A 27,656-nucleotide genomic window follows, 5' to 3' on the forward strand; every position below is an offset into this window, starting at 1 on the left:
TTGGATAAGTAAAATAACCATAGTGCTGAGACAAACAGTAATAGACCAGTGGGTTTTCAGTTGATATGAAGGGATGGAATTAGGTTATTTTTTGGTGAGTTTCAGAGGTAAATGTGGTACAATCTGCACACCGTTCTTTTTGCAGTATATGTAAAACTATGCATAAAACCGCTTCATAACAACATTTAGAAACTCTGTCGGTGTTTCAAACCTTGTATACCCATGCTTATAAAGTTTTTGAAGTCGGTTGAGTGCTGGCCTTTTATTTGTTCCACTTCCTCCCTTCACTCCACTTTCATTCTCCCCAGTTCTCACACTGTCATTATAAAATATTACATTCCAAAAAGAGAAGGACTTCCTAAATTGCCTATCATTCTCCTAAAAAGGAGAAAAATTGTGAACTGGAAAAAAGCCTACAAATAAGCAGTGGTTTAAACAGCAGGGATAATTAATCATATCTTGACTAGTATTGTCAGGGAAGAAAGTGTAGTGATTTGATTCCTGTTGCTGAAAAAAAATTTGAATATTGAACAGATATTGAAATGCATGCACTTTTTTGGATGTCCAGGTTTAAATATATTCATGAACAGTCTCATGGTATGTGTGTTTTCTTTCAGTCTCACTAGTGTTCTTTATGTCAAATGACTAAATTACGTTGCCCATTGTTACACGATGCTATCATGACTGAGCACTTTGAATGCAATATATGACAATAAAGATATGATACCATTTGGATTTTTTAGTACTGTAGGTACAGCTACTCAAAAGCTTGGGTTCATAAGGATTGTGTGTGTTTCATTCATTCTCAGCTCTGAGTCAGTTCAAGTGTAGTGAAAACTTCTCAAGTGTAGGTTGCACATTGCCTTCCACCTAGACAGAAAAGACCAAGTTTTTTAAATAATTTATGCTAATTTTTACTACTGAGCAAAATTTCTGCAATAGTAGAGTATTATCTGTTATCTTAGAAAATATACGTTAGATACTTCTAGTTCAGGTGAGTATGGTTAACATAACAAAATGACTAACAAACTCAGACCCAGAAAAAGTTAGGTATCATAATGTAAATGCTGTCTACTTACGTTGCTCACAAAAAAATTTTAGCATATGGAAGAGAAGTATATTCATCTTCATCATGTAGCCACATAGAAGGAAGTGTGAAAAAGTATCATTGTTTTCAAATGGTTTGAAGAGTATTCCTAATCTTTCCGGAAGTTACTCACCTTTCACTATACCGTTAAAAATACGGGTTCACTACTACTATAAACTGCAGTAAAAATGTGATAAATTTAGATATACATGTAATATATCCATGTAAAGATAAGCCACAATGAATTGCGTATTTAAAAAGAAAAGCAATATTCCAGATCACCATAGAAACAGTAGTACATACAACTTTTTTAAAGCATTTACCAGCAGTGGCAGAAAGCATTACCTGGTAGATTTAGAAAATGTTAGTAAGATCAAGAATTAAAAATAAATCAAATTCAGAACAATTAAGATCATATTTAAACAAAGAAATAAACCTATCTTTTTTTTTCCCTTTTTTCACTTTTCACAAAAAAGGAACTCTAACCAGTATCATTCTGGTGATAAGTGTTATGAAATAAGTATGTGCTATGTAGCACAGCTGTGCGGTTATTCTAAATGTTAGGAGCACCTAACAGTAAACACAAACAGTGGCTTTAAAGATATTTCTGTACTGGAGTGTACTTTGATGGTAAGAAGCTGTAACATGTTAAATTCTGAGGTTTCTGTGCAACAGAAACCATACTGTACCAAGACACTCCACCTACAGCACTGTGGTCAAAAAGTTGATTGAAAGGCATTTTAGATGCAGAAAAATATGTTGAGTTAGTACATTTTATTTTCTGTATGTTTGCTTTTTCTAAAACATGCTTTTATATATAAATATATATATGTGTTTCAACAAATGCATTGCAATTTTCTGTAATCAGAGGAAACATTAAAGGAATATTTGAAAGACATGGGTTTTTTTTCAGATAATGAATGAAGTTTTAATACCTATCATGTTTTTCATTACAAATATCAGAAACCATTAAGAGAGACAAATTTAGAAAGAACTTGCTATCAGTTATGCATACTTGAGACCAGTGCAGTGGAAGGTGTGTTTTTAAAATGCTTGAATAATTGTATTTAATGGCAATCCATCTTTTTTAGCAGTATGTCAACAGAGGCTAAGGAGATTGAAATGACAACGAAAGGAACAGCATTCAGTGTACATTTAGGAGAATAAATGTTTGTAGTACTGGCACAGAGCCCCATGTTTCTGAGATGGACTAACAAATAGGGATTAGCAATACTTAAAGGTCACGTTTTCCATGGCCTGCTGCGTTAGGATTTTAAGGTAGTCTAGGGTCGCAGTTAGCGTTAACTTGCATTAGGAGCGTGACAAGATAAAATACCCGCCATATGAACAGCATACAGACGAATCTTCTTGCCTCAGCATTAAAGTACAGAGGTGCTACTGCTTATAGGTATTAAGGAATGGTAGCAACAAGCGCAGGATTAGGCAGACCTATAAACTTGGTTGCATGCCGGTCCTTGACGTATCAAACACCTTTACTGCATTCTAAATTAAATAACAGGCTTAGCAAAACCGTATTTTCATCTTAAAAATTCTTGTCACTGAAAATTAGGAGAGAAAAAAGATGGATATAAAAAATGTCATAGTCGTTGTATGCAATTGAAAGTGTGTATATGAAGAAACAGAAGAAGGAGAAAAATTCAATCATACGATTAACTTAAACTGCTCATGGTACTTTCTTATTCTGAGTCACGTGTCTTACTGGAACTTGCAAGCTAGTGCAGAAAAGAGGAAAAAAAATTATTTGATGCACATGTCTTACATTGTCAAAACAGTCCCTCGGGGAAATTTTGGTTTTGTACAGAGTAATGATATTTTTCATCCTGATTAGGTTTTGCATGATGTCAGGGCATTAGCTGGCCTACTGAGAACTTAGAAGCAGAGCCCTAATTTTTCCCATATAATATGACACAAAGTCCTTTGTACTAAAAAATGCCAGTTCGTATTCCTAAGCCTCAATTTTGAAATGAAATAAAGTACGCTACATCTGTGTTTAGAAAAGACCTTATTTCAAAAGTGGCATTTGTTTCTGGCCTCCTATCATTTGTTTTTCATTCATGCTTTATACTTCTCATTTCCCACCTGAATACTTGAATTTTTACACTAGATGTTTCTTCAAAACTGTTGTGTGTGTTTATATAAACAATGTGTCTGTTTCAGAGAATTTTAATTCCATATGAAATGATCTCTTCCACTAAAAATCTAGAAGGAGTTGAGGGACGTGGAAACAAAGTCAATTACTATCACAAATAAGAATTGATCCCACATGTTCAAACTATTTACAGCTACACATCTGAGGTGGGGTTTTAAAATATTGGTGGGAAAGAGGTATGCAGTATAAAGAGTATATTAATTAAAAAGTTACAGGGAAAGATGCAGAACCAACACTTCATAGAAGAACTACTTAATAAGAATGTCCCATGCCTTTACCCATACCTTGAGTTTTGTGCAGTGGGAATTAAACATATTTCCTCACTTACATAGCACACACACATATTTATATTCTATTTTGGAACTATATTTATATTTTTGCCTTCTACAGCAGTCACAAAATTTTTTGTTTTTCCAAAAAGGAAAGACTACGAAGACCAGCATGGTGATTTTTGATGGACCTGTTTTTTTCTTTTTTTCCAGGTGACATTTACAAAGAGGAAATTTGGGTTAATGAAGAAGGCTTATGAGCTGAGTGTTCTGTGCGACTGTGAGATTGCTCTGATCATCTTCAACAGCACCAACAAACTGTTCCAGTATGCCAGCACTGATATGGACAAGGTGTTGCTGAAATACACCGAGTACAATGAGCCGCACGAGAGTCGAACAAATTCGGATATTGTTGAGGTAAGATTAGGTGTCAGGAAGGATTCTTTTTTCACTTTACTCTTAGATGGAGGTACTCAAAGCGAGAGGGCTGATCATCTTTCTCAAGGGTCATAACCTTACCCTGGAGGCAACAAGGCAGCAGGAGAGCAGAATAGGGGCAACTGAGTATAGGTCTGTGGGCTGGAGATGGTGCAGCAGAGACAGGAGGGGATCCAGTCTATTGTGAGATGTGAGTTTTATCCTGCTGAGTCTCAATGGGATCTCTGTCTCCCTGTCATCCAGCTTTCTGTGCTACTTTGTCCCATTATTCCATTTGTCCACTCCATGCCTTCTCCACTACCTTGCATCTCAATTTACCCCTTGTCTTCTAGTTGCTCCTGTTGACATACTTTCCAGGAAATATTGTGTAATATTTAATTTGTCTCCTCACTCCAGAAGTTTACAATGCCCTCTGTCCAGGAGGAACTGAAAAATCCAGTGTAAAAGGTGAAAGAAAAAGATGTAGAATCACTGCTTTTAAGGCATTCAACTGATTCATTGAGATTTTCTTTATTTACAGAAGAAGGAGGTTTAATAAAATGCAAGAAAACTTCACTTACCAGCAGCACAGTTACAAGTGTTTCAGCTACCTCTCACAGAATGCCTAATTGCATAGTAATAACAGTATCAAAGCAACACTATCAGAATGCTGGAGACACCTTGTAATTATTTTAAAAAAAAACAAATTATACATGGCAAATTGTATCTGTAATTACTGAAAACTATTAATTAAAATTTAAGATTCTAATATTTGCAGAAAAGTCCATTTGCTTTATAATCACATTAAGATTCAAGTCATGCAAAATGATTGAAGCTTTCAATAACTTTGTTGTAATAGTGAAACACTCAGACCAATGTCAAAGAAATTGTCTTTGTGACTCATGCAACTTCTGTTTTCGAAGCACCTGATTAGATGGTGTCTTTTAAAAAGTTATAGGAAGGATGAGGCCTGTCTTTAAGACCAGTGAAAATTTATTCATAGATATTACTGAACACTTTGCCCTATACACTTAAACAATTTCAGATTTTTTTAAAGGCATTAGTTTCACATTATTAGATAATTTGGATATTGTCTAAAATGAGACAAGTGCTTTTGGAATTTTCACATAGGTTATTTGTGTGTTTGAGACTGGAAATGGAAGAAAGAAAGTGTGTGAATTACATATGTTTTTGATGGAGAAAAATTACTCCTTAATAGATATTGCTACATGTGTTACAAGATGTCACAGTCACACCACGGTATGTTGGCAGGGACAGCAACCCAGGGATATATATTACTTTTCTGTCTACCCTTATGTCAGCATACAGGATGACAGAATCATCAAATCATAGAATGATACTGTTTTGCTTCCTTCATGATCTCCCAGCAGATTTTCTTCCCAGTTAGGAGAGGATGAGGTTCTGACAGCAGAACAAAAATTTATGTGATTTAAGACTAAGAGGAAAGTACATAATTTCTTCCTCCTCTCCATCATCTCTTTTCCTCTTATATAGCCATGAAGCCTTTCCTGTCACCTAGCTCTGGTTAGCCTATGTCCTGTCCAGCAGAATTCAAATTCTACCCCCAAAATAATTCCCTGTCCTCTTTTCATGGCAAAATGCCAAAATACTCTTAGCAGGAAAAGTTTCCTGTGATATCTTTACTTCTTCCTGCAGGCTTTATTGTGGGAATAGGTAAGCCTGTAATTAGGGGTTTATTATTTACTTCACAATGAATGAATACTTTTGATCATGAGGACTGTGCTTTTCCAAGAAACTTCAGTGAAAAAGTAATATTTAAAATGATGTCTCTTTTGTTGTGACTTTGTGATTTTCAGAGAGCAGTCTCTGCACCAGCAAAGTCCCTTCCCTGCATAAACAGTGGGCCAGCTGATAGGCAATTTTGCATGCAGACACAGAATTTTGTGACTATATCTAAAGTTGTTGGGCATCCCTTTTCAGTCCTCTAAAAGGAGCCAAATAACAGTAGGTAATTATTATTTAAATTGAGTAACCTAACAATAGGCATGAAAGGCCAAATTAAATCCACGTTTATAGTTTTTCTGTATGCTGTCAGCTCTGAATTCAGTCATTTGATCATTTTGCTGTTAGGTTTTCCCATGTTCTGCCTGTAATGCAAAATACTCAAGCCATGCCAATGGCAGTACTGTTTCAGGATCAAAGGAGTATGTGTAGAGGGTGAAGGTTCTGAACATGAATTTCATATTCTTGTGCCTTCGCTTGATAGGCAACATCACAGTTACGAGTAAAATAGAGGAATAGAGCCCATGAAAGTACACTGTCTGAGAAATGGCTTGACTCTGGTTTAGTTTGGATATATTTTTAGGTACAGGATATAAATCTGCCGCACATTTAAATATTTAAATTGATCAGTTAAACTGACTATATTACACATATTTTCCTTCCAATGAGTCCATTTTTTCCACTTTAAGACAGCTAGATTTCACATTTACAAGTTTTTAATCTTGTTCTTCCAGAGCAACCAACAGCAGCTGAGAATCAGACAGTATTATTAAATCTGATAATTTTCAATTAAATGACTGTTCAATAACTATATTTCAGTGGAAGAAAAGGGCATAGCTGTGCTCACAAATGCCCACACAGTACTACAGAAAGAAAACTTTTTTAGGTAGCCTTACAAAAATTTGAAATATAACTGTCAGTCCATTAAAGGTCTTTAACTTAGAATCCAGTTTCTGCTCACATTCGGCATAATATTAACTATTTAGTTACTTTTGGGGTTTGGTGGAACTCTGTCAGTAGGCTGTGGTATAACTTCTTTGAACAACCTCCATTCAAGGAAAATCAAAAAAGTAGGACTCTAATATGTAATTAATTACTTTTAAGTTAAACCACTGCTACTCAAATGGGAAAAATACAGGAATTTTCATGTAGGTATGGCTAAAGCTGTTAATTTTATTAAGCAAATGTTTTCAGTTTAATTAACAAGATCAATTATGCTTAGCATTTATGAAGGAATGAGTCTTCAGGCCATAATGTGTTATTTGAAGTGTCAGAAGACACCAAGTATCACACATATAACAAACATTACGCTGCTTTTCAAGGGAAAAAATATTCTACATTTATTTTAATACTTGTATTACCACAAATCAAGCAATTTCATCCTACTCAGCTTATAGGTTTGTGATCTGGCTACAACTGTCATGATGTAAAATGTAGTGGCTAATACAAACGGAATTGTAAAGCTCAGTTACTGTTGGTCTTTGAGCTCTTTTGGTTTAATGATTTAAACAAAGGCTTATACTTCCTTTACACTTATGTAGTAAGTGTATATATAAATATACAATTATGTAGTAATTTTATTTATGTGTAATAAATATAACTGAGATGGTCTTTCCCAGTTGCTTCAATCAAAATGGAGTTGATTAGCATTCATTTTGTTATATCTGAGTTCTTTAGATCACAAAAATCATCTGCTGGTAGAATGTGTTTCAGTTATTACCCAGTAAACATACTTACGACATCCACAGGCAAATAAAAGTCAATGTGTACTCATGAAGGAGAAAATATTTGCATTCAACATTTGAGTTTATCTATTTTAAGCACCAGTGACAATTACGAGTGGGTCTCACCAAAATCTGCATGGAGGTTTTATGATACATTTTAGTTGTGCAAGAAAAATGTTTGTTCTGAAACTTCTGTTTAGAGTTAACTGGATTCTTTAAACTGAAGCCTTTATGTCTTTACCCACCAAACCACTCACGCCACAGATGTTCATTCAATTTTGCTTCAGTTAAAAAGTGCAGGATGGTTGCTAGATATAGAAACTTATTTTAAGGAACAGAAGAACCTATGCAGGGTTCCTTCAACACCAAAGGAAAAAAAAGATTAATTTCATCTTTATGCTAATTTCCAAGCGCTGTATGTAAATACTAACAACAATAAATTCAGCAGCTCTCATTTAAAATTCGGTAATATAATTACTCAAAGATTTGTAATTCTTTGCTTTAAAATGGGATTACATTTTCTTTCATGCAAATTCCTGTGGTGTTTAGTACACAGTCTTCATAACAGAAGCAGGTTTTTTACAACTAGAGTTCTTGTCTGTTCTTTGAACTTTGTTAGTACGTCCAATTCCTATCTACTTTATCAGAAAAAAACTTACCTTAGGAGTTTCTCATTTAATGTTACCAGCAGAGTTGTATAGGACTAGGTCATAATTTTCTTAAGGCAGCAAGGAGATGGGGAAGGCTAAATGTCAGAGTTTTACAACAAACAGGTACGTGCATTATGCATTTTTTTGTATTTATTTAAAATTAGGCCAGATCCTCTCCTTGTTTCTGTCAGAAGTGGATGTAACACAACTTATTTCAGTGATGTTTCACTGCCACATTACTGTAAGTAATGATAACCCAGTGCCAAAGCACTGTAAGCCCTCTACTGAGGCGCTCAGAAAGGAAATCACCCTAAGATTGCAAGGGGCATATTTCAGAGCAGGAATACAGGGAAATGCTTTGCATCTTGGCTGCAAGTGTGGTTACTGCCCTGACTGTGTTACAGGAATCTGCTGTGATTCTTCAGCTAAGCCATCAAGCCTTTGCTGATTTAAGGTGAAACTTCCTGCTGGTTTTCTCTCTCTCTGTCCCTTCTGCCTTGTCACTTCTTCCATGTCAGAGCATCAGCTACTGTTTCAGCTTTAGCAGACCTCTAGTGAGTTTTTACTGAGTCCTGGTTTTGATTCTTTTTCTTACATACTGAGTCTAATACGCTGATCTTTGCTCTGTGTACACATAAATCATTCCTCCACAGATCACTAATCATTTCATCTTTCAGCTCTTTTCAAGCCCCCAATCCATCAGTTTCTTTGACCCTGCTACTCTAATTGTCCCTCTTTCTCCAACTGGCTTCTGTTCCTCTGCCGATTTGGTGGCCACTGCCTGTAACTCAAGTTCTCCTACTAGGTCAGCCCTTTCAAATTAATCCCATTAAACGTATCTTCCATTTTCTGTCCAGCACACATCCACCTCCTCAGTTCCCCTCTGCCATTCCTCTAATCACTAGTAAAGAAAAAAGAGGAACAACACAAACTTCCTCTGTTTTTCTTGTTGTTAACTGAGGTTCTGTGTTATCTGTGCTGATCACCCACTAAACCTATGAATTTTGTGAATTTCAAACTTACAGCTGCTACTTTGCATGCATTCACACACATCTGCCTGATATTTGCAGCTGCCTTTTATCACTCATCTATGACCTCAGTGTCTTTTCCTTTTCTGAAATATATCATTTGCTATCTGCCTTTGGGTCTGTCTTTTACTGGCATCTGGCTTCAACTACAAGTTCAGGGTCCTCGACATAGACTTCTGGATATAGGAAGATGTCAGCTCCCGCAAACTGTCATATACTGTTTCAATAAAACCTTAGCCTTGTTTGGCTTCTCAGCTATACATTGTCTTACTTTGTGGAGAGTTTCCATCTGAATGTTTATCATAGAATCATAGAATCACTAGGTCGGAAAGGAACCACTGGATCATCGAGTGTGACCATTCCTAACAATCCCTAAACCATGTCCCTCAGCACCTCATCCACTTGTCCTTTAAACACCTCCAGAGAAGGTGACTCAACCACCTCCCTGGGCAGCCTCAGCCAGTGCCCAATGACCCTTTCCGTGAAAATTTTTTTCCTGATGTTCAGCCTGAACCTACCCCGGTGGAGCTTGAAGCCATTCCACCTTGCCCTGTCCCCAGTCATTTGGGAGAAGAGGCCAGCTCCCTCCTCTCCACAACCTCCTTTCAGGTAGTCATAGAGAGCAATAATGTCTCCCCTCAGCCTCCTCTTCTCCAGGCTAAACAACCCCAGCTCTTTCAGCTGCTCCTCAGAAGACTTTTCTCCAGCCCCCTCACCAGCTTCGTTGCTCTCCTCTGGACACGCTCCAGAACCTCAACATCCTTCTTGTGGTGAGGGGCCCAGAACTGAACACAGTACTCAAGGTGCGGTCTCACCAGTGCTGAGTACAGAGGGAGAATGCTCCCTGGTCCTGCTGGTCACGCCATTTCTGATACAAGCCAAGATGCCATTGGCCTTCTCAGCCACCTGGGCACACTGCTGGCTCACGTTCAGTTGGCTGTCAACCAACACCCTCAGGTCCTTCTCCTCCAGGCAGCTTTCTAGCCAGACTTCTCCTACTCTGTAGCACTGCACAGGGTTGTTGTGCCCCAAGTGCAGGACCCAGCATTTGGTCTTGTTAAACCTCATCCCATTGGTCTCAGCCCAGCAGTCCAGCCTGTCCAGATCCCTTTGCAGAGCCTCCCTACCCTCCAGCAGATCCACACTTCCACCCAGCTTAGTGTCATCTGCAAACTTGCTAAGGGTGCACTCAATGCCTTCATCCAGGTCATTGATAAAGGCATTGAACAGGGCTGGATCAAGCATAATATGCCCTTATGCTTATCAAGCATAATACTCCCTTTCAGCCACTTCTCCACTCACTCTTGCAAATTTGCTGTGTTCTTGTGCACACTAATAGGTCCTACCTTGAAGTATTTACAGCCCTACTTCGGGCAGGGTACAGTAAGTACAGACAGCAAAATAAAGTGATTATTATACAATACCATGATTCTTCATGTAAGGTACATTGTTCCCATTTCCATTAAACAATGTTTATACCTTTCATACCAAGGACCATCTCTGAGGGTCACCTAATCTTCAACTCATCCTCAGTTTCATCCATCTTAATCTCTTGCCAATTGCTCTCCAGTACATATTTCTTTTTTCTGTTTTCCTGTCCCTGAGTGTCATTAAGTTGCGTTCTCCTTTGTCTCACCGGCTGCTCTTTCAGTCTGCCTGACAGGGATCACTTTCCCATTACACGTGATGCCCCTCCATGCCCTTTTCCCTCTCCTTTCTCATTGAAATTGGATAAGTTTGGAGAAACTCGCATTGGGTGGAATCTTGTTTTTCATGATACAGAACGCTTCATCAAGAATTAGCCTGAGGTCCTCTAGGAGAATTTAATTATTCTAGGACCATTGTGATGGGGTTGCTGATTGGGCAAGGGGAAAAAAACTAGTTCTAATTTGCAATAATGACTCAAATTTTTAAATAATTTACAAATTATAGATTCTTTCTTATAGATAATGAGCATCTAGCATCAGCTTTTTAACTTGTTTTGCATAGGCTTATATGTCTTCATTGCTCTAGTAACTACCCATTAATTGACCTTTTGCAGAGTACTTTTCTTTCCACCATGGACTCCTGTATTTGGTGAGGGAGCGTGAACCGAACATAGCAAGAGAGATGAGTGCCATTTGCTGCATCATTTTCCCCCTAGGGGAATAAGCGAGCTTGTGGAGATGTGAAATTCTCCCTACAGATTACACATCGTTTGTGTTTTATAGCACACAGAGACATCTTTACAGGCCCTGAAGTTAAGATGGTAGGGAGGAAACAAAGTAAAACCAAGCCCTGCAGGGCGGTAGAATTCAGAAATTTGCTTTTGTGTGTGTGTGTGTGTTATCGGTTGGTAAAAAAAACATTATCCTCTAAAAAAAATGTCTATGATGAAAAGATGCAACTAATGGTAGATAACAATAAACACTTCCATGGGTTTGTAGAACTAGCTTGAATAAAAAATTCAACTGCTTTTAGTATGACCAGCCACCGGGTCTTATCAGGCATGAAATAGTATTACAACTCCTACAGGCCTGAGGGTTTTCAGACTTAAAACTTAGTACAGCTTTAATACCTTGAAAGGTTGGAGTTGATGAGAGTGGCAGTCGGGCAGTGAAAGGTGCGTGTATGTGACACGCTGCACAGGCAGTATATTGTGCCAGAGAGGAATGCCACAGGAATTCTTGTTTTGCTGATGGACTTAATGCACGTTATCCCATCAGTTCTCACAGGTGTGCTGTGTGTCCTGTAGCACATGTAGGATCAGTCACTTGGTCTGGAAGTTCTGAATGAGATGAAGAGGAAAAAAAAAGTCCTTCTGTCAATTATTTCTAAAGGTCATTGAGCTAATGACTAGCTAGGAGGTTAATTAGATTCTGAAAGCCTCTTCATATCAATTAAGACTCTTATCTGTATATATGTAGTAAATAAGCTCATGTAACTCTCTAAATATTCTCTTTTGAGGGAAAGTAAGGCAACTTTTGTAGTTTAATGCAATAAGTGGATTTTCTTCTCTTGTTATCATAATACTGCATCTAAACAAGCTGTGAAATACACATCAGGTCACATAGTGAGATCTTCAGCCTATGAAATCAGGGGAATTATTACAGCTACCATGGGCTGAAGATCTGGGACAGTATAGAAAGTAAGCATGTATGTAAGAAAGGTTATTCAGGGTGATCTAAAGACAGTACAGTCTATTGGATACTGCCCTGGACTAGGACCCATGAGACTTGGATTTTATTAATAGCTTTGCCAAATACTGCTGTGTGACCTTGGACAAGTCACATTTCCTCCTAACGCTTCAGTTTCCCTAGCTGTAAAATGGCGCTAGCATTATTGATTTCCTCTGTAAATTGGTTGAAGACCAGCTTGTTAAAAAAAACAGCTACTGTTACCAGTTTCCATGAGCCAGGAGATGATTAGACAGGGTCAACTGGCCAAAGAATTTCCTTTCGATGATGACTTAGGCTTTTTAAATGCTTACTTCTTGTTTCATTTTTAGTGAATATGAGCCAAACCGTTATTGCTAACCTCATGTATGACAAAATCATGGGATTGGCTTCAAGATGTTCTGCATTTTTTTAATATTCTTTTGGTCTTTCTTTGTTTGCCTTCTGAGTTTTGAGCCTTTGGAAAATGTGTTTGTAACCTAATATCCTCATGTGAGTTTTTTCTAACCCTGATTATAACAAAATGGACTTGGAGAAGTGAATATCTGCATTTCAAAAATATTAAAAAACTCTCCATTTTATTAACATTAATTTCATTTTTTCAAACAATTATTTTAGAAATACATCTTTAAACAAAAGCTTATATTCTTATTATTGCATCAGTTTGGGCATTGTGTAAATATTTGCTATAACAAGACCACAAGGAAAATTTCAAAGCTGGAGAACTGTGTAATGCAATTTGGTTATGTCCAAAGCAGTTCCTCAGTGCTGTCCTAGTCAGTGGGATTGTCCAAATTAGTCCCTCTACTACTCCAAAAGACAGCAATATATTCCCTTCCTCCCACTTATCCACATGAGGGTTTTGACTCCATCGTTCTATCCACAAGCTATAGTTTAAGCTCTTCGTGGTAATTCTGAAGCATCCTGTTGCTGTTGCTGTACATATAGTAAGCGATAGATTTTGATGCTTTGCAGCCTAGAAGAAGAAAAGTAGAGGGTCAAGTGTTGACACTCACGTTTTTTTCTAAAATATTTCAAATTAATCCAGTGTATGAAAAATGCAGCCAAGGTAAAGTTGCATAATGAGTTATTTTGGTTTGCTTTCTCTCTCAAAAAAATAAAGTTTTTATTGTGATTTATTTGTAGCAAGGATTTGCTTGACATGAAACATGGTTTATAATCCTAATATATATCTCAAATGAAACTGAAGTAGCTCACCTGATAGCTTGTTTTTCCATATCTGATAGAATAGGGACAGAGAAAGCTAGAATGGATGCAAAGTTCATTACTCTGAAGCACATGGTAGAGCAAAAGCTACTTTAGACTATATTTTGAGGGATTTCTGAACCTCCTGATTTTTACTTCTTCAGGATCAGTTCTTGTTATTAGTTATGTTTCCACATTGTCTTTCTTTCATTCTTTTGGTCTTAGTATCATTTTAAAAATATATTAACAACTTAGGAAATGTTTTGTAGAGATTGTTGTAAAAATGCTGTGACCAAAAAAAAGGTGAAAAATATATTCAGAATATAAATGTGTTTCAAACTCCGCTCCTAGTCCCTTCCTTTGTCAGACTGGGAACTTAAATCTGTGTTTCTTAGAGCAAGGTCTATTTCATAGATCACTGTTTCTTTCTCCAAAACTTGATATATCTGGCTGAGAAGTTGGAAAAATCTTACGTGTCTACGTAACATTCTTATAACTTAATAGCTCCAAAGTTTTAGCCCAATCTAGTCATTGGAGAATGTTCTTTGTTTTTGTAGTCACTGTTTCACATAGTAACGGCTTGTTGTATTTTGGTCTGTTTGCCAGAGGGTAGGTTTATTTTTAAATCCCTGAACTCTGAATTTTCTTTATTTTTCCAAGATTGGAAGCAGCTGAAACGCCTGGAGTTACAGGTTGAAGGGCTTGCTTCACAATATGAGATGGAAAGCCTCTTCCCCTCCCCCTTTTGTGTTTTTCTTTTTTTAAATTTTTCCTAACAAATGTCTGTTAACTGATATTTGTCTAAAAATAGAAAACTGCCTAGCTAAAAATAGCTTGGCTCTCAGTCTTGCCAAGGAAAATGGAGAGGAATAGGCGTGGAATAGAAGGCTGAGTAATCCAGCTCTATTCATTCACAGATCCCTTTGAGAATGCATGCGATGATAAAGTGCCGTCAAAAAACCACAGGCCTGACTTGCTCTCTGCAGACTCCTAGGTGCCAATAAACATTTTAGCCCAAGGATATATTTTTTTTTTCTCATAGATCGTAAACACTTTCTGAAAGACAAGGCTTTGTTTCACAGAAGCTAACTTACTGTCAAAAATAGCTGACTTTCCTAAGGTCTTTTTTTTAACTTTCCACATGTTTTTTAATTTATTTTCAGATGAGCAATGGCTGCAATTACCATGAAATGTCACATAGCCAGTGAGAATGAATGAAAAAAATAGATGCTTTTCATTGATTTCATGCTTAAAATTGTGCCCTCAAAACATCATATACCAATAAGAAAGAGAAATGTATTACTTTGATTCTGAGCAGTAAAAGCAAATGAGCAGACAGCTGATTTATTTCATTGAAAAATCATACTTTAGCTGCCGAGCACTTCTACATATATATACAGACGTGATTTTTTTAATTTGTAATTCTGAAACTCAGATTTCACCAAGAGAGCAGAGGAGAAGTGAATGGCAAGGGGCAGGATCTAATTAACTTAAAAATAAACCTGTTGAGAACCCTGCAAAGCAGGGAACTTTTCATTTGAAAAGCTGTCATATTAGAGAAAGTCAACTGTCATTTGTGCTGCAGAGGTTTTTATATCACATACCGTTGTGATATTGCAGTGTGGGCTATCAGTAATATTAGATGGCAGAAAATACACCAGGAAGGGTTGAGAGTATGTTACTTAAAGCAGGAATGTTTGTGGTTGTTCTGTATGGAGTTTTGGAGGTCTTGTTTTTGTTTTGTTTTTTTTTTTTTTCTAAATCTGAGTAACCTGGTCAAACATAGCAACAGGGTGTGGAAATGTCAGCACAGTTCACAGGGTTATTTGGGCCTCAGTATTGTTCTGTTCAGTTCCTGTAATGCTGCTTGTGATAAGACTCTGGAGACAAAGGACGATAATTGATGGAAAGGGATTTAAATCACTCCAAAAAGAATCAAGGTCCTTGTATTTGGTACATCGACTCTTCTGGTCTCCTTCCTCCTTGTAAAGCATTTTGTCTTCTTGCATGTTGGCCCCCTACTGCTCTTTGTAATGGAGGCAGACCACAAGTGATTCCTTTATGCAGTACACAGGGTGTAATTGTGTCTGTGTGGTGTATTAGTAATTACCAAGGCTGAATTCCCGTATTGTATCTTCACTGCAAGCATGGAAAAATAGGACACACTACCCTGCATTACCATTTTCAACCTAGATAGTGAGCTACTTATAGCTGTGTTCCAGACACAAAGGTTTTTGTGAGCAAACCCATTTTTCATTTTCATCGAGACATCTCTACTCTGTAAAGTAAATACACAATGTGGTTATTTACCTGGATTCTTACACAGCAGTAATAATTACCAGTATAGAAGTACCACGTCTTCTCTCATCTCACAACTATCTTTAGTGCAAACTGCTGACCTTGCCCTCTTTTCCCCTAAGACTTTTTTTTTTTATTGGGCTCCCATATGCTGTCAACTGGTTTTTGTCAAACCAGTGATGAAGATTACGCAGCACTGAGTTCCTAGCAAAATCAGCAAGTGATGTACAGTTCTGTTACACATGAGTAAAGGGTTTTTTTCAGTGTGTTAAGTGTTTCCAGATGCAGGGCCTTAGCCGCTGTTCATAGTTCTATTAGGTATAAAGAGACCTACTCTATCAAAAACCAAAAACCTCTGATATGTAAGGTCCACTGCTCAGGTTCAATTAGACTCCTGATTTAAAGCCTAGGGTGGTCAACTGAAGCTGTATGACTTAATTCGAAACTCTCTGGTTAGAGTTCTTAGTGCAGACTCTAGTTTCTATGGATTCTATCACCTTTTGTAGTAAGCAATACTAGAATACATCTAATTTCTACAAAGGTTCGTAGAAGTCCTGTTTCCAACAGTCAGACTACTCACAAGAACAAAATTGAATGTTCCTGCAAATATTAGCAGAATGATGGCTTTATTTCTGAAGCAGTTCCAGTGTCAGTAAGAGTGGCAGAATTGGGATCTAAAACATGAGTAGCATTTATGTGTCTATACCAAGAAGTAAAAAATTCCACCTCCCTTCCATGCCACAAAGAGCTGGCAGTAATATAGCCCCCTTCCCTGAGTAACAAAGGCACTGTTCAAGAGGAGTATCCTCACCAAAGAGGATGGGGATACAAAAGGTCAGCCTCATCCTGGCTTTTTGCCTTCTTCATTCCACCTGTGAGACAGCTGGCATTTAAAACGCTTTGGTCAGGCCAGAGCACCTTAACCTTCTGTTTTGCAGGAAGCTAAATGCCTCCATACCTCTCCTGCCCTGGACTGCACACAGATAACACTATCTGTTCTTGAGATGCCTTTCCACAGTTCTCATTGTTCTGGCAAAAGTTCTGTTAAACTTCAAAATATGCTGACTTTTCTTCCTTGTTACAGTAAAAAGGCATAAATTAATTATTTATTTGTGTACTATAAAATTTGCATCTATCCTTTATGTATTATGTAGTTCTATTGATCAGACTCCATTTGCCCTGAATTCAGGGAGGCCTCTATGTGTTTGTTTATATAAAAGACAGTCGACATTAATGTAAGTTACCAGCTTTGCAGGGCTATAAAACCTCAAACACATATGCTTTGTTGTTCTACATTTTTAATAATCACAAGTCTAGTGGTCAGCTGTGAATTAATGTCCATAGTCGGAAACTGTTGAATGTAGCTAAATCTTAAATAGTCATAGTTTTTTTTAATTTAAAAAGAGCCTGTAAAACAGAGTTTCAATTAACATATTCTTTGTGTAGTAATTTATAAATCACAACTGTAAGCTGTGGTGTTTTCATTATTTAATTTTGCTATGAATGTTTTTACCTGTGGTTACAAGTTAATGGAGGAGTAAAATCTTCTACAAAAAGAAGTTGCATCATCTGTGTTCTAAACAGTTGATTAATGTTTTTGCATGGTAGACAGTGATGTTAAAGGGAAAAATCCATGATATATCTGACAGGCTTGCATTAAAAAAATCCCAAACCCATTTATTTGTATCATCCTGTGTGATCTATAGACAACTATAATTACATTTTATAATGCAGAGTTATAAAAATGTGCATGCACTTTACTTTGGGTTGTTAAGGTATGTATTTATTTCTTTGGTCAAATGTTACAGCACACAGGCTGAAAAGAAAGCAAATTATAGAAGAGTCAATAAGAGTACTTTAAACAGCAGAAAACTGCTATAGATTGATTCAAAAGAGATCAAAATCTCAACAAAGAAGCAGTTCATAATGGAGTGTATGGTGTTCAAAGTGTATTTAGTTTACTAAAATAGAATCATGGCTATAACATGAAAAACATATAGCACATAATTATTCCTTTCATTGGTTCAATCCAAGGCTTGGTTGCTACATACCTCTAGTGTGTTCAAACATAGATCACCAAAATGGAAGCTTCACACTTTTGACTCCACGAGTTACCAGTATGTGACTTAACATTTAATCTGTATTTTTGTAACCTGTGTGAAAAGAAGTTTGCCTTCTCAGATGTAAATTTTTTACACAACCCACGTATATTATTTAACTCATGAATAAAAATTCATAATTAAGCTCAGTACTTTCCACCCTATACCTGAAAGTGTTTCACGGGAGTTACTAAACATAAACGTTAAAATATGGCAACTAAGATCATTTATCCAAAAATCTAATCTGGAAGCACATGAACTTTGTAAGAGATCTTATTATTTGACCTTGAAAATTGCTAGGGCCCTGTGCTTATTAAATATTAACCCAATCTGGGCCAAAACTAAGAGGGTTTTCCTAGTTCAAGCTCAAAAATATCTAGGAACTCTTAGTTCTCCATGAACAAAATATCCCTGGCAATTGTACAAGTATAGGATCAAGCTTTTCACAGAACTGAATGAGAAAATATTACTTGTGTTTGAGTGCTATCAAAAGGACAGAGACTTCAGTTTAATTCCTTCCTTAACGGATTCTTTCTGCATTTTATTGAGTCTGTTCAATGTAAAATGCAATGTAAAATTTCTGCTCTGGAGAAGAAATCAGATTTCAACATGTTCTCCCCCTAAAAAAATGCTGCAACAAGCCACAGAGGTCTGTCCCCTACAGAGTTCTGTTTCTCTGACCCAACAAATGTTGCATTTGTTAATGCCCAAAAGCAAAATATTACTGGGAAGAGCAGAGGTTTAACCTATCTGGAACTGTGTGGAGCATGGGAAACTGGGTAAATCCTATTCCTTATAGGGATATGGGAGGGAACAGATTTAAGCCCATTCAGGTCAGATTAAAAATAGACGCTGTATTTCCAGTTTTGCGGCAGGTTTCTAAACAGTAGTTGTCCTACAGAAAATCTGGAACGGAAACCTTTTCTTAAAAGGGAAAAGTGACTCTTCCTCAAGCCTTTGGAAGATTAGCTGTAGGAGGGTACAGTATGCTTGAGTCAATTCCCCAATGCCTGCTATGTGGATGAAGGTGTCTCTGCAGGCCTGGATGAGCAGTGTAACTTCTGATGAGGGATAGGATTTCCAAAACTCTGGTTGCTTGGTCTGGGTCACTCACAGCCTCATTGAATGCTGCTAGGTTTGTATCCTGTTCTGTAGCACCAAACACTTCCGGTGCCCTGCACAGAAAGCCTCAGATCCTAACAGTGTGAATTCCACTCTGGAGGTCAGGTACCTAAATAGTAAGTATTGCCAAACTGAGCTTTCTGTGCCCCTAAATCCTTTGTTGGACCTATTCCATAGTCCTTTCCTGTCACAAGGCCCTTCCTTGCATGAAGGGAATTGCAGCAGGGTGTGGACTGCTCTTTATGGTTTCAGTGTAAGCTCAAAGCAACGTGGCTGCGAATGAACACTCCTCATTGACCATTTTCCTACCCTGTCACTTTAAAAAATGCTCCTATTCCAAAGGAGGCTTAGAAAGGTGTGTTCTTGTTTCTGTATGCTGGAGATTTCTTCATTTATAGCTTTCAAGCTTTGTCAGGTACAGGGGGTTCTGTCTAACTGGCTTCATTAGCAGAATCCTTGAACTGTTAGGACCCTCATAGATAACTACATTTGACAATTCTGACTTGACCTGCATGAATAGTAGGGATTTTGTTTAGTAGGACCAAACTCACCTGATAGTGATTCCCATGTGGGATTCACAGCTGTAGCCTGTACAGATGTGAGATGCTTCTGCGCTTGGACTTCAGGTGAAATGCTGGATTCCCAAGGGGTATTGAAATCTCTCTTGTCTCTCCCACAGACTAAACTTTTCATTCCCTTCCCGTTAAGGAGTCTGAGAAATCCTCCTACTACTACAGTCTTTTTAATGTTCTTTTTCAATGTTCTTAATTCCACCTCCTCCTTCACAGAGAGTGAAGGAGCAAAAGAGCTGACTAAATAATTTCTGTGACCAATTCGGTGGCAGGAATAAAAGAAGTACTTATCCATTCCTGCTATTTTATTCTGGGATCTTGTGATCTAGCATACCCCAGGCATAAAGAGGAATCCTGCCAAACTTTGGAATCAATGTAAGTAAGCTTTGCTGCGGTTTTTTTTTTTGAAAGTTACATGTTGTTGAGAAACTCCAGGCAAACTTCAGGACTTTTGGAACAAAACTGTGCACTTCTGAACTGGACAAAATCTTGTATGCTCATTGTTTATATGCCTGACAACCTCTTTATGGAATGGATCTAATAGCATTTCTGATTTTCAGTGAAATTTTGGTTATTTAGGATATTGCTGGTCCCTTTTGCTACTGTAAGTGCTGTGTGAAAGCCTAGGCCCATTGAAATCAGTCAGGATTTCTTTGCCAGATCTTTGACTTTAATTTATCAATGCTAAGAGGCAAAGCCACATATATCTCATCTTCAATCTTATCACAGTCTCTAATTTCTTTGGCACAGTCAGCTTCTGATTGATCTTAAAATTGAATTTTCATATGCAAACATAAAATAAATGATAAAGAACCTGAACTATTCTCTGATTATTCAATGCAATACTCTTTACTTTTCCTCTAGATTGTCTTATTGTATTGTAAATGTTCTGCAGAGCTTAGGAAAGAGCCCTCACTACTGTGACAGCAGGCTGATGGCTGCAAACAGCTTAGAAGGTAGCCAAGATAATGGAATAAGTAAATGAGCTTGGTTTTCTTGCCACAATAATGTCAATAGAACGTGCTATTGCTCCATCTCTCAGCCAAATGGTTTCAAGTTCAGCTTGTACTTGCTCCAAGTAACTCCAGCACAGTTACATTTTGGGACTGGAAGTAGTAGTGCTTGTGCACCTGTGGATTTCAGGTCCTCTCTAGGTAGGGATCCAGTTCGGTTCTTACTTGTACACAAACTGAGTGTGTTAGGAAAACAGTCAGAATGTTACTGACTTCTGAACATTTTTCCAGAGAGCTGGAAGATTTACCTTTTTCTCAGGAACATGGTCCCAAAAATGCTACCTGTGTTCATACTGCAAAGCACTGTAAAGTGGTAAACCATGAAGCAGGCTGGGTCTTTAAAGAATAAAGTCCTTCAGTCTTTTCTGGGTTTGGGATTCCCTATTGGAAATGTTCCCTTTCTTATATGTAACAAGGCTCTGAGAGATGACGATGGAGACTGTGTGAGGAAACAGCTGTGGTATCTGGAGATGTGAGTGCCCCTGAGCTATTTATTGCCTTTCCTCCATTGGAGGTTGGCACCTTTGAAGCAGAGTCAGAGGAAGGGAATGCATGCCCACCCCTCAGCCGCTCCACCCCCGCAGTTCTGATATGGGGTGAGTAAGCCTAGATAGCAGGGCACAGCAGGCAGTAACGCACAGTGATTTAACCTGCAGCAGCGAGAGCCACCAAAGCTGCCCAGAGCCCACAGCTCAGTCTTCACCAAGTGAACATACCGGTCATGCACATGTTCACGATGTCCTTCCTTCCCACCTCCACCAAGTCTTGGAAGAAATTAAATAGGCCAAAATCTTTCCCGCTTGTCCATCTTTCTTGCAGAAAGAGGGGACCAAAGCAGAAACATCTTTTGTAACCCACAGAATTCTCTGTGTGGGAATACCATATGATTAAAGGCTTGAAGATTTCAGAGAGTAGGTCTTTGGCAGGACAATATGCCAATTCTTCTTTACAAAACTATAATTTTGCCCAAAAAAAAGGAAATCCAGTTCTACAATGAAAAACCCCAACATTTAAAGTATGTTTTAGATGTTTCTAGAGGTAGCTGAAATTTTCATGAAAAGATGCTGAGTTTCTGAATTAAGATCCTCTCCTCTCCTCTCCTCTCCTCTCCTCTCCTCTCCTCTCCTCTCCTCTCCTCTCCTCTCCTCTCCTCTCCTCTCCTCTCCTCTCCTCTCCTCTCCTCTCCTCTCCTCTCCTCTCCTCTCCTCTCCTCTCCTCTCCTCTCCTCCCTAGAAGAGTCTGTCTATATTAAACTTAGACCTCTGATGGAGTACATTACAGGTTTCTTGGGGTTTTCCTTCTTATAACACCCCAATTATGCTGGTTGTCACTAGCATTCAAGTTTTTACAGAGGGGGAATGATAGAAAACTGAATTAGCATAGTCCTTGCAGGAAGTTAGTAACAGAAGGGAGACTTAAACCACAGTTTCCTGGGGTAAACAGAAGCAGCTGAACCCTTTGATAATCCTTTATAAAGGGGATAATCTTTTGCCTCCATGATGGCACAGTTTGGAGTAATGGAAATTTAGAATTCCTTTGCCTGGAAAGCTTCATAAATTATTAAAAATCTTTTCAGAATCTTTTCAAAATCTGACCAGTTTTTGCTAATTCTGTCATTTCTGGTTCTTTACTTTTGAGACAAAAAAGTGAGAGCAGAGTGATAGGAACTCTATGAATTTTGAAGAGGTTTCAGGAAACCTTGAAGGACCAGCTTTCTAGGATAACCCACAGTTCTGGAGTTTCATCCAGCTCCTCCATACAACTCCTGACTGTACTTTCTCACTCCTTTTTTGTCTAGTATTTAGTTGAGTTATCTGCAAGTTTCGACTTGCAAAGTTTCTGTCTGGATCATGACGCTCCCACAGGATTATTCGTGAGACAATAAAACTTAGTTCTTTGTTTCAAGCAGATGAAACTCTGGTAAACAGACAAATGAATATCCTAGTCTGGAGATTTTAGCAACTGATCAAAGACAGATATGATTTGCACAAATGTTTCTGGTAAATAACAGAACTTATATAAATTGTTGGTCTAACAGAAAAAAAACAAAGCTATCTTAAATCAAGCACAAAAGTCTGCATCGTTTGAGTCATCTTGCTTTCATAGTTAAAATCAAGGCCAATTTTTCTTCTTAATTAGTGCTTGCTCACTCTGAACTTAGTGGAGAGACTTACTTCTCTTTCTCCTTGGTGAAAACCTGACTCTATCAGCAGAACAGTAGTTGATGGTTATTGCTTTGTTGCTATTTAAGGCCTCTGTCCTGTAAAGAAACAGGAGGCTAGAATTTCAGAGACCTAACTTCTATTATTATTCAACATTTTTACACGATATATTGATTTGGGTGTTTTTACCAATGGATGAAACAATTATGATACTGTAAAAATAACAGGGAATGTTCTTTTTCCTCTGACAGGTACTGCTGTTCAGCAGCACTTGCTCATTGTCATATTGGTATCATTTTTTTGCAACACCCTGTAATCTGATCTGCTGTAAAATAAATGTTCAAAATCTGAAAAAAATAGAAGAGAAAAATCTGTTCAGAACATTGATACATTCAACAGTTTCATGGGAGACCTCCAAAGAAAACCCAGGTGCTGAAGGAAGTGGTGTTCTTGTCCCAGTGGGTGGCGTTTTCATTGCTGAGTCAGTTCTGCACCTGTTCAGTGTTGCCGGAGGTGCTCTGTTTCAGATGAAATGGAAAAGCAAAATGTTGTGGTTATCAGGGATTCCCTGGCCCCATGGTTAGCAGTTGAAGCTTTTTGCCCCATGGCCTAGAAAAAAATCCATCCTAAGTAACTTATATTACCTGCTAGAGTTTTATTTGTCTGAGGTACAGATCATTTCTACTCCTGACAAATTCATTAGCTAGCACAGCTACACAAGTTGACAATATAATCGCCCCTGGATGGGTCTTTTAATTGATGTGTGAAGCAGTCCTTAAACATATAATTTCAGCATATATTAATCTCTTTGGGATCTTTTAGAACATAGATAGTGCCCAAAATGTATTCAAAGTGTAATTCCTTTCAGCTACCATTCTTTCTGTAATAAGTTTTTGCAACAAAGGATGTTGTACAATGTATATATTACTCTGTATGTCACATTTATCAAGTATTTTGATACCACATTTAGCATTTAAAGTTCCCATTTATATCATGGAAAAACACCAGCTGCCTTTTAAATAGTTAATTGTTTCTGCAGCCATATATACTAAGCCCTGCATATTTCAAATAGTGTATATTTCAAGAGATAGTAACACTGATGTAACAGGCTTGGTAACACCACTGTAAAACTAGAATAACTCAAGTGATGTCTTTACAGCTGTTCCAAATCCAGCTACAGATTTACAGTAGTGTAAATGAGACCTGACTTCAGCCTAGTATTTGTGTATATGTCTGACTAAATTAGACACAAATGAAAATGTTGAGAGCCCCGCTCCATCTGGAAGGACTGGAGTCAGTGGAGAAGGATTATAGATGGACGAACATAAAAAGAAGGAGGGAAATAACAACCTGTTGATGATTACAGTGTTTATTTTTAAGTGGCCTCATATTCCCTAAAGAAGCTGAGAGGATTCTGCTGAACTACTGTAAAGTTTATTTTTCCATTCATATACTTTCTGTATCTGGCAGCAAAACCCAGTACAAATCAAATACGCTATGTCTCACCAATACCTTCTTCTATTTTAAATGTGCTCAATAAAGCTTAGAGCAAACCTTTTAAATACTTCATACATTTTACTTGTTTTGAAAAATCAGTAGAAGGCATAATGGACTGATGTTATACTGGCACTGACATTAGCCAAGGGGCAAAAAGCAAGTCAGAGATGCATGGACCAGTTAAAGCAAGTCCAGAGGAGGCCACAAAGATGATCCGAGGGCTGGACCGCCTCCCACATGAGGACAAGCTGAGAGAGCTGGGGTTGTTCACCCTGGAGAAGAGAAGGTTCTAAGGAGTCATTCTAGCTGCCTTCTAGTACTGAAAGGGGCTAAAGGAAATCTAGAGAGGTGCTCTTTATAAGAGAATACAGGAATAGAATGATGGGCAATGGTTTAAACCTGAGAGAGGGGAAATTTAGATTAGATATTAGGAAGATTTTTTTTGCTGTGAGGGTGGTGAGGCACTGGCGCAACTTACCCAGAGAAGTCATGGATGCCCCATCCCTGGGCGTGCTCAAGGCCAAGTTGCACAGGGCTTTGAGCAGCGTGATCCAGTGGGAGATGTCCTTGCCCATGGTACGGGGGCTGGAACTGGATGGGCTTAACTTTCCTTTCCAACCTTAACTCTTCTATGATTCTATGATCTGTTCTTTCTTTAAGCCATCTTTTCACCTCTTGGCAGACCAGGTCTGCTTGTGGGCTGGTGATGCTCCTGCCAGCAAACTAGTGGAAGTAGCCAGAGTATAGAAGTTTTGTCTTCGTGGAATCATTCCACAAATACTGATCCTTCAGAATTAATGGAAGTCTCCTTTCTGTAAATCTACCTCCAAAAACAAAGGATGGAAAACGAGTTATTTACTACTAGGCTGTGGTTCTATCCTTCATTCTGCAGGAGAAGGCACACATTTTCAGGCAGGTTGGCTTGCATAAAGAATGATGGGAAGGATAGAAAAGCAAGTAGAAGTTTTCTGCCCTTGTGTATGTCTTCTCTATTTCCATTGCTGGAAAATGGTGTCAGTGAGAGGCCTTTGGACTCTCAGTAAGAGGTTATAATCACTGGGGTTCTCAAGGAGCTGGGATAATTGTTCCACTCCTAAACCACAAATATCTTGTGATCTAAGCAAATAATCTGTTAATTTTGTGTATGAAGACAGACAGTCTCTGGAAAGCTGTGAGGCTTTTTTAAAAAAACAAAGCAGAATTTTACTGTCTTTTCAGTCAGTACAAGTTTAAAAAACAGCTGCACAGACTTTTCAGTTTAACATACTTTGGGTGTAAAGGATGCATTTGACAGTAGAGTAAATTTTGACTAACTGTTAAAAGGAATTATGTTTGTCCAAGGTTCGTTTTTTTCTTTTTAAATCTTATTTGTTTGTAGAGGTGACTTTACCAGAAGCTGGAATCACAACTAGGTCAGTTTTGCTTTTATGTCACTAATCTTATCACCTCCAATTAATCTCACATGTGAAATCATGATTTAGAAAACACCGATCTTGTCTTGAAAAGCATTTCTCTTTTTTTATCTTCACTAATCCAACATACCAGCAATATTAAATCAGTACTATACTGCAACATAGCAAACAGAGGCTGGTCATGCTTATGTGTGAAGACTTCTAAAAAATCCCTCTAGATTTGAACAAAAAGGTGCTGAGAAATGAACTAGGGAGGATGTGTATGCTTATATATAAATATACGTATGGATCTATATATACATGTATTTATGTGTATATACCTGTACAGTGCAAATGTTGCTTTCCTGTAGTCTGTGACCACATGAAAGCCGAGAAGTCTGACAGCAGCACGAGTCATGTAAAACCAAAAAAACCCAACCCCAAAGCGGTCAGCCGGCAGGGACAGGAGCACAGCATCCCCAATCAGCGCTGCAGCCCCAGAGACAGCCATCTATGGCCATGGGTCAGCAGGTGCTGGCACTGACAGGTGCGGATGGCAGGGATGTGTGGCATTGCTATGGCCAGGCTGGGGACACGCTCCCCGCCAGGATGCGGCCACATTGCACCAGCCAGTGCCGACAGTCACTTGATGCTTCGCTCCCCCTGTGGATTCCCGGGTGGCTGTGCTCGGCGGGTGCTGCCACCCGTCTCCTCTGTCAAGGCCAGGGAAACATGATCCCCTTCATTGAGGATTGGAGTAGGAATCCTACGTCAGCTGCCCAGGGGGATTTGTGGGGTTTTCAGACCTTTTGCTCCACAACGATGGATGGGAAAAGCCTGAAGGATGAGGAAATATCCTTACTTAGAACCTCAGGAATTATTCAGATCTATATTCTTTTTTAAAAACAGTTTACAAGCACAGTGGTGGGCATAAGTCTTTGGTGTGTCCCATGAAATAGTTATGAACATAGGAGGGTTTAAGCTTAGTTGCAAACATTAACAGAAATTTTAATACAAGCCTTTAATGCTGGAGTCTTCAAATGATTTGCTTTTATTTCTTTCTGAAAATATCCAGAGAGATACATGGTTTAGATTAACTGCTATTAGATCTCTGAATCTGACATATCCTTGGTCTATTTATATTTATAAAGCCGAAGTTGCCCTGTGTCAATTAAGTCAATACTAAATAGAAAAGTGCTAGTAAGTGAGTAAGACTGAACCTTAAGGGAAGGGATTGTTCTTGGTTTCCTTTAGAGAGAAAAGCTCTGCCATCTGCCCGTCTCTAGTCCCACTATCGCTCTGGAGGGGTAGCACAAGCATGGTGGCCAGACAGTGAGGTGTGCTCTCTCATATGGATGCAGGAGGTGTGCTGCAGAGAGGCAGGAAGGGATATGGTGAGGCTGACCAGCCTGCTGCAGGCTGCAAGGTCAAGGCAAACAGGCTGCATCTCTAGAGGACTGTGTGTCACCTCGGTTCCAGGCATCATGTCTTGCACAGCTCCCAGCACCCAGGTTACATACATAGTACTGCTATGGGGAACGAAGAAGTAAAAACATCACTGTCCCAGAGCCCTTTCTAAAAAATATGGATTCATTTGGTATTACAAGATACTGTGGGTATGCCTTGGCACATTGAGAGCATGAGTGGAAGAGAACTGGCTGAACTCTAAGCAGGTAGAAACCTCATGTCCTGATGAACTTGCAGCATACATGTATAAACATTCATAACACGCTGGTCGATCATTCTTAGGCAAAGAGAAGCAGATGTTACTGCAAAGGGTGTTGGCATTGTTTGGTTTCACAAGAGGTGTGATTAGAGAAGGTACTTGAAGGAGGAGAGAATAATCACTTGGCATGCAAAAATGAGGGGCAAATCCAAGCAGAAGGCTTGGTGTATTGTCGTAAAAAGCACACATACGCGTGCTTGAAGAAGACAGACATATGTGACCAGACAATGGAAATTTTTTTTTCTTTGAAACTTCGGTGAAAATAAAATAATAACAAAGAGGTTAGCATGTGGTTATAGAAGTTCA

At 38.4% G+C, this 27,656-nt stretch overlaps 1 protein-coding gene across 12 annotated transcripts in view; it reads left to right on the forward strand.

Moving 5' to 3' along the window:
- The window catches only part of MEF2C (myocyte enhancer factor 2C), a 161,997-nt gene that overhangs the window by 69,904 nt on the left and 64,437 nt on the right, over positions 1-27,656 (forward strand). For all 12 annotated transcript variants that reach the window (XM_054053586.1, XM_054053595.1, XM_054053588.1 and 9 more), the window contains one exon: positions 3,740-3,943. In XM_054053586.1, coding sequence (XP_053909561.1) covers positions 3,740-3,943 — 204 coding nt within the window. The remainder of the gene's footprint in view (positions 1-3,739; positions 3,944-27,656) is intronic.

This window comes from Cuculus canorus, chromosome Z, assembly GCF_017976375.1.
Source record: "Cuculus canorus isolate bCucCan1 chromosome Z, bCucCan1.pri, whole genome shotgun sequence".
NCBI lineage: Eukaryota > Metazoa > Chordata > Aves > Cuculiformes > Cuculidae > Cuculus > Cuculus canorus.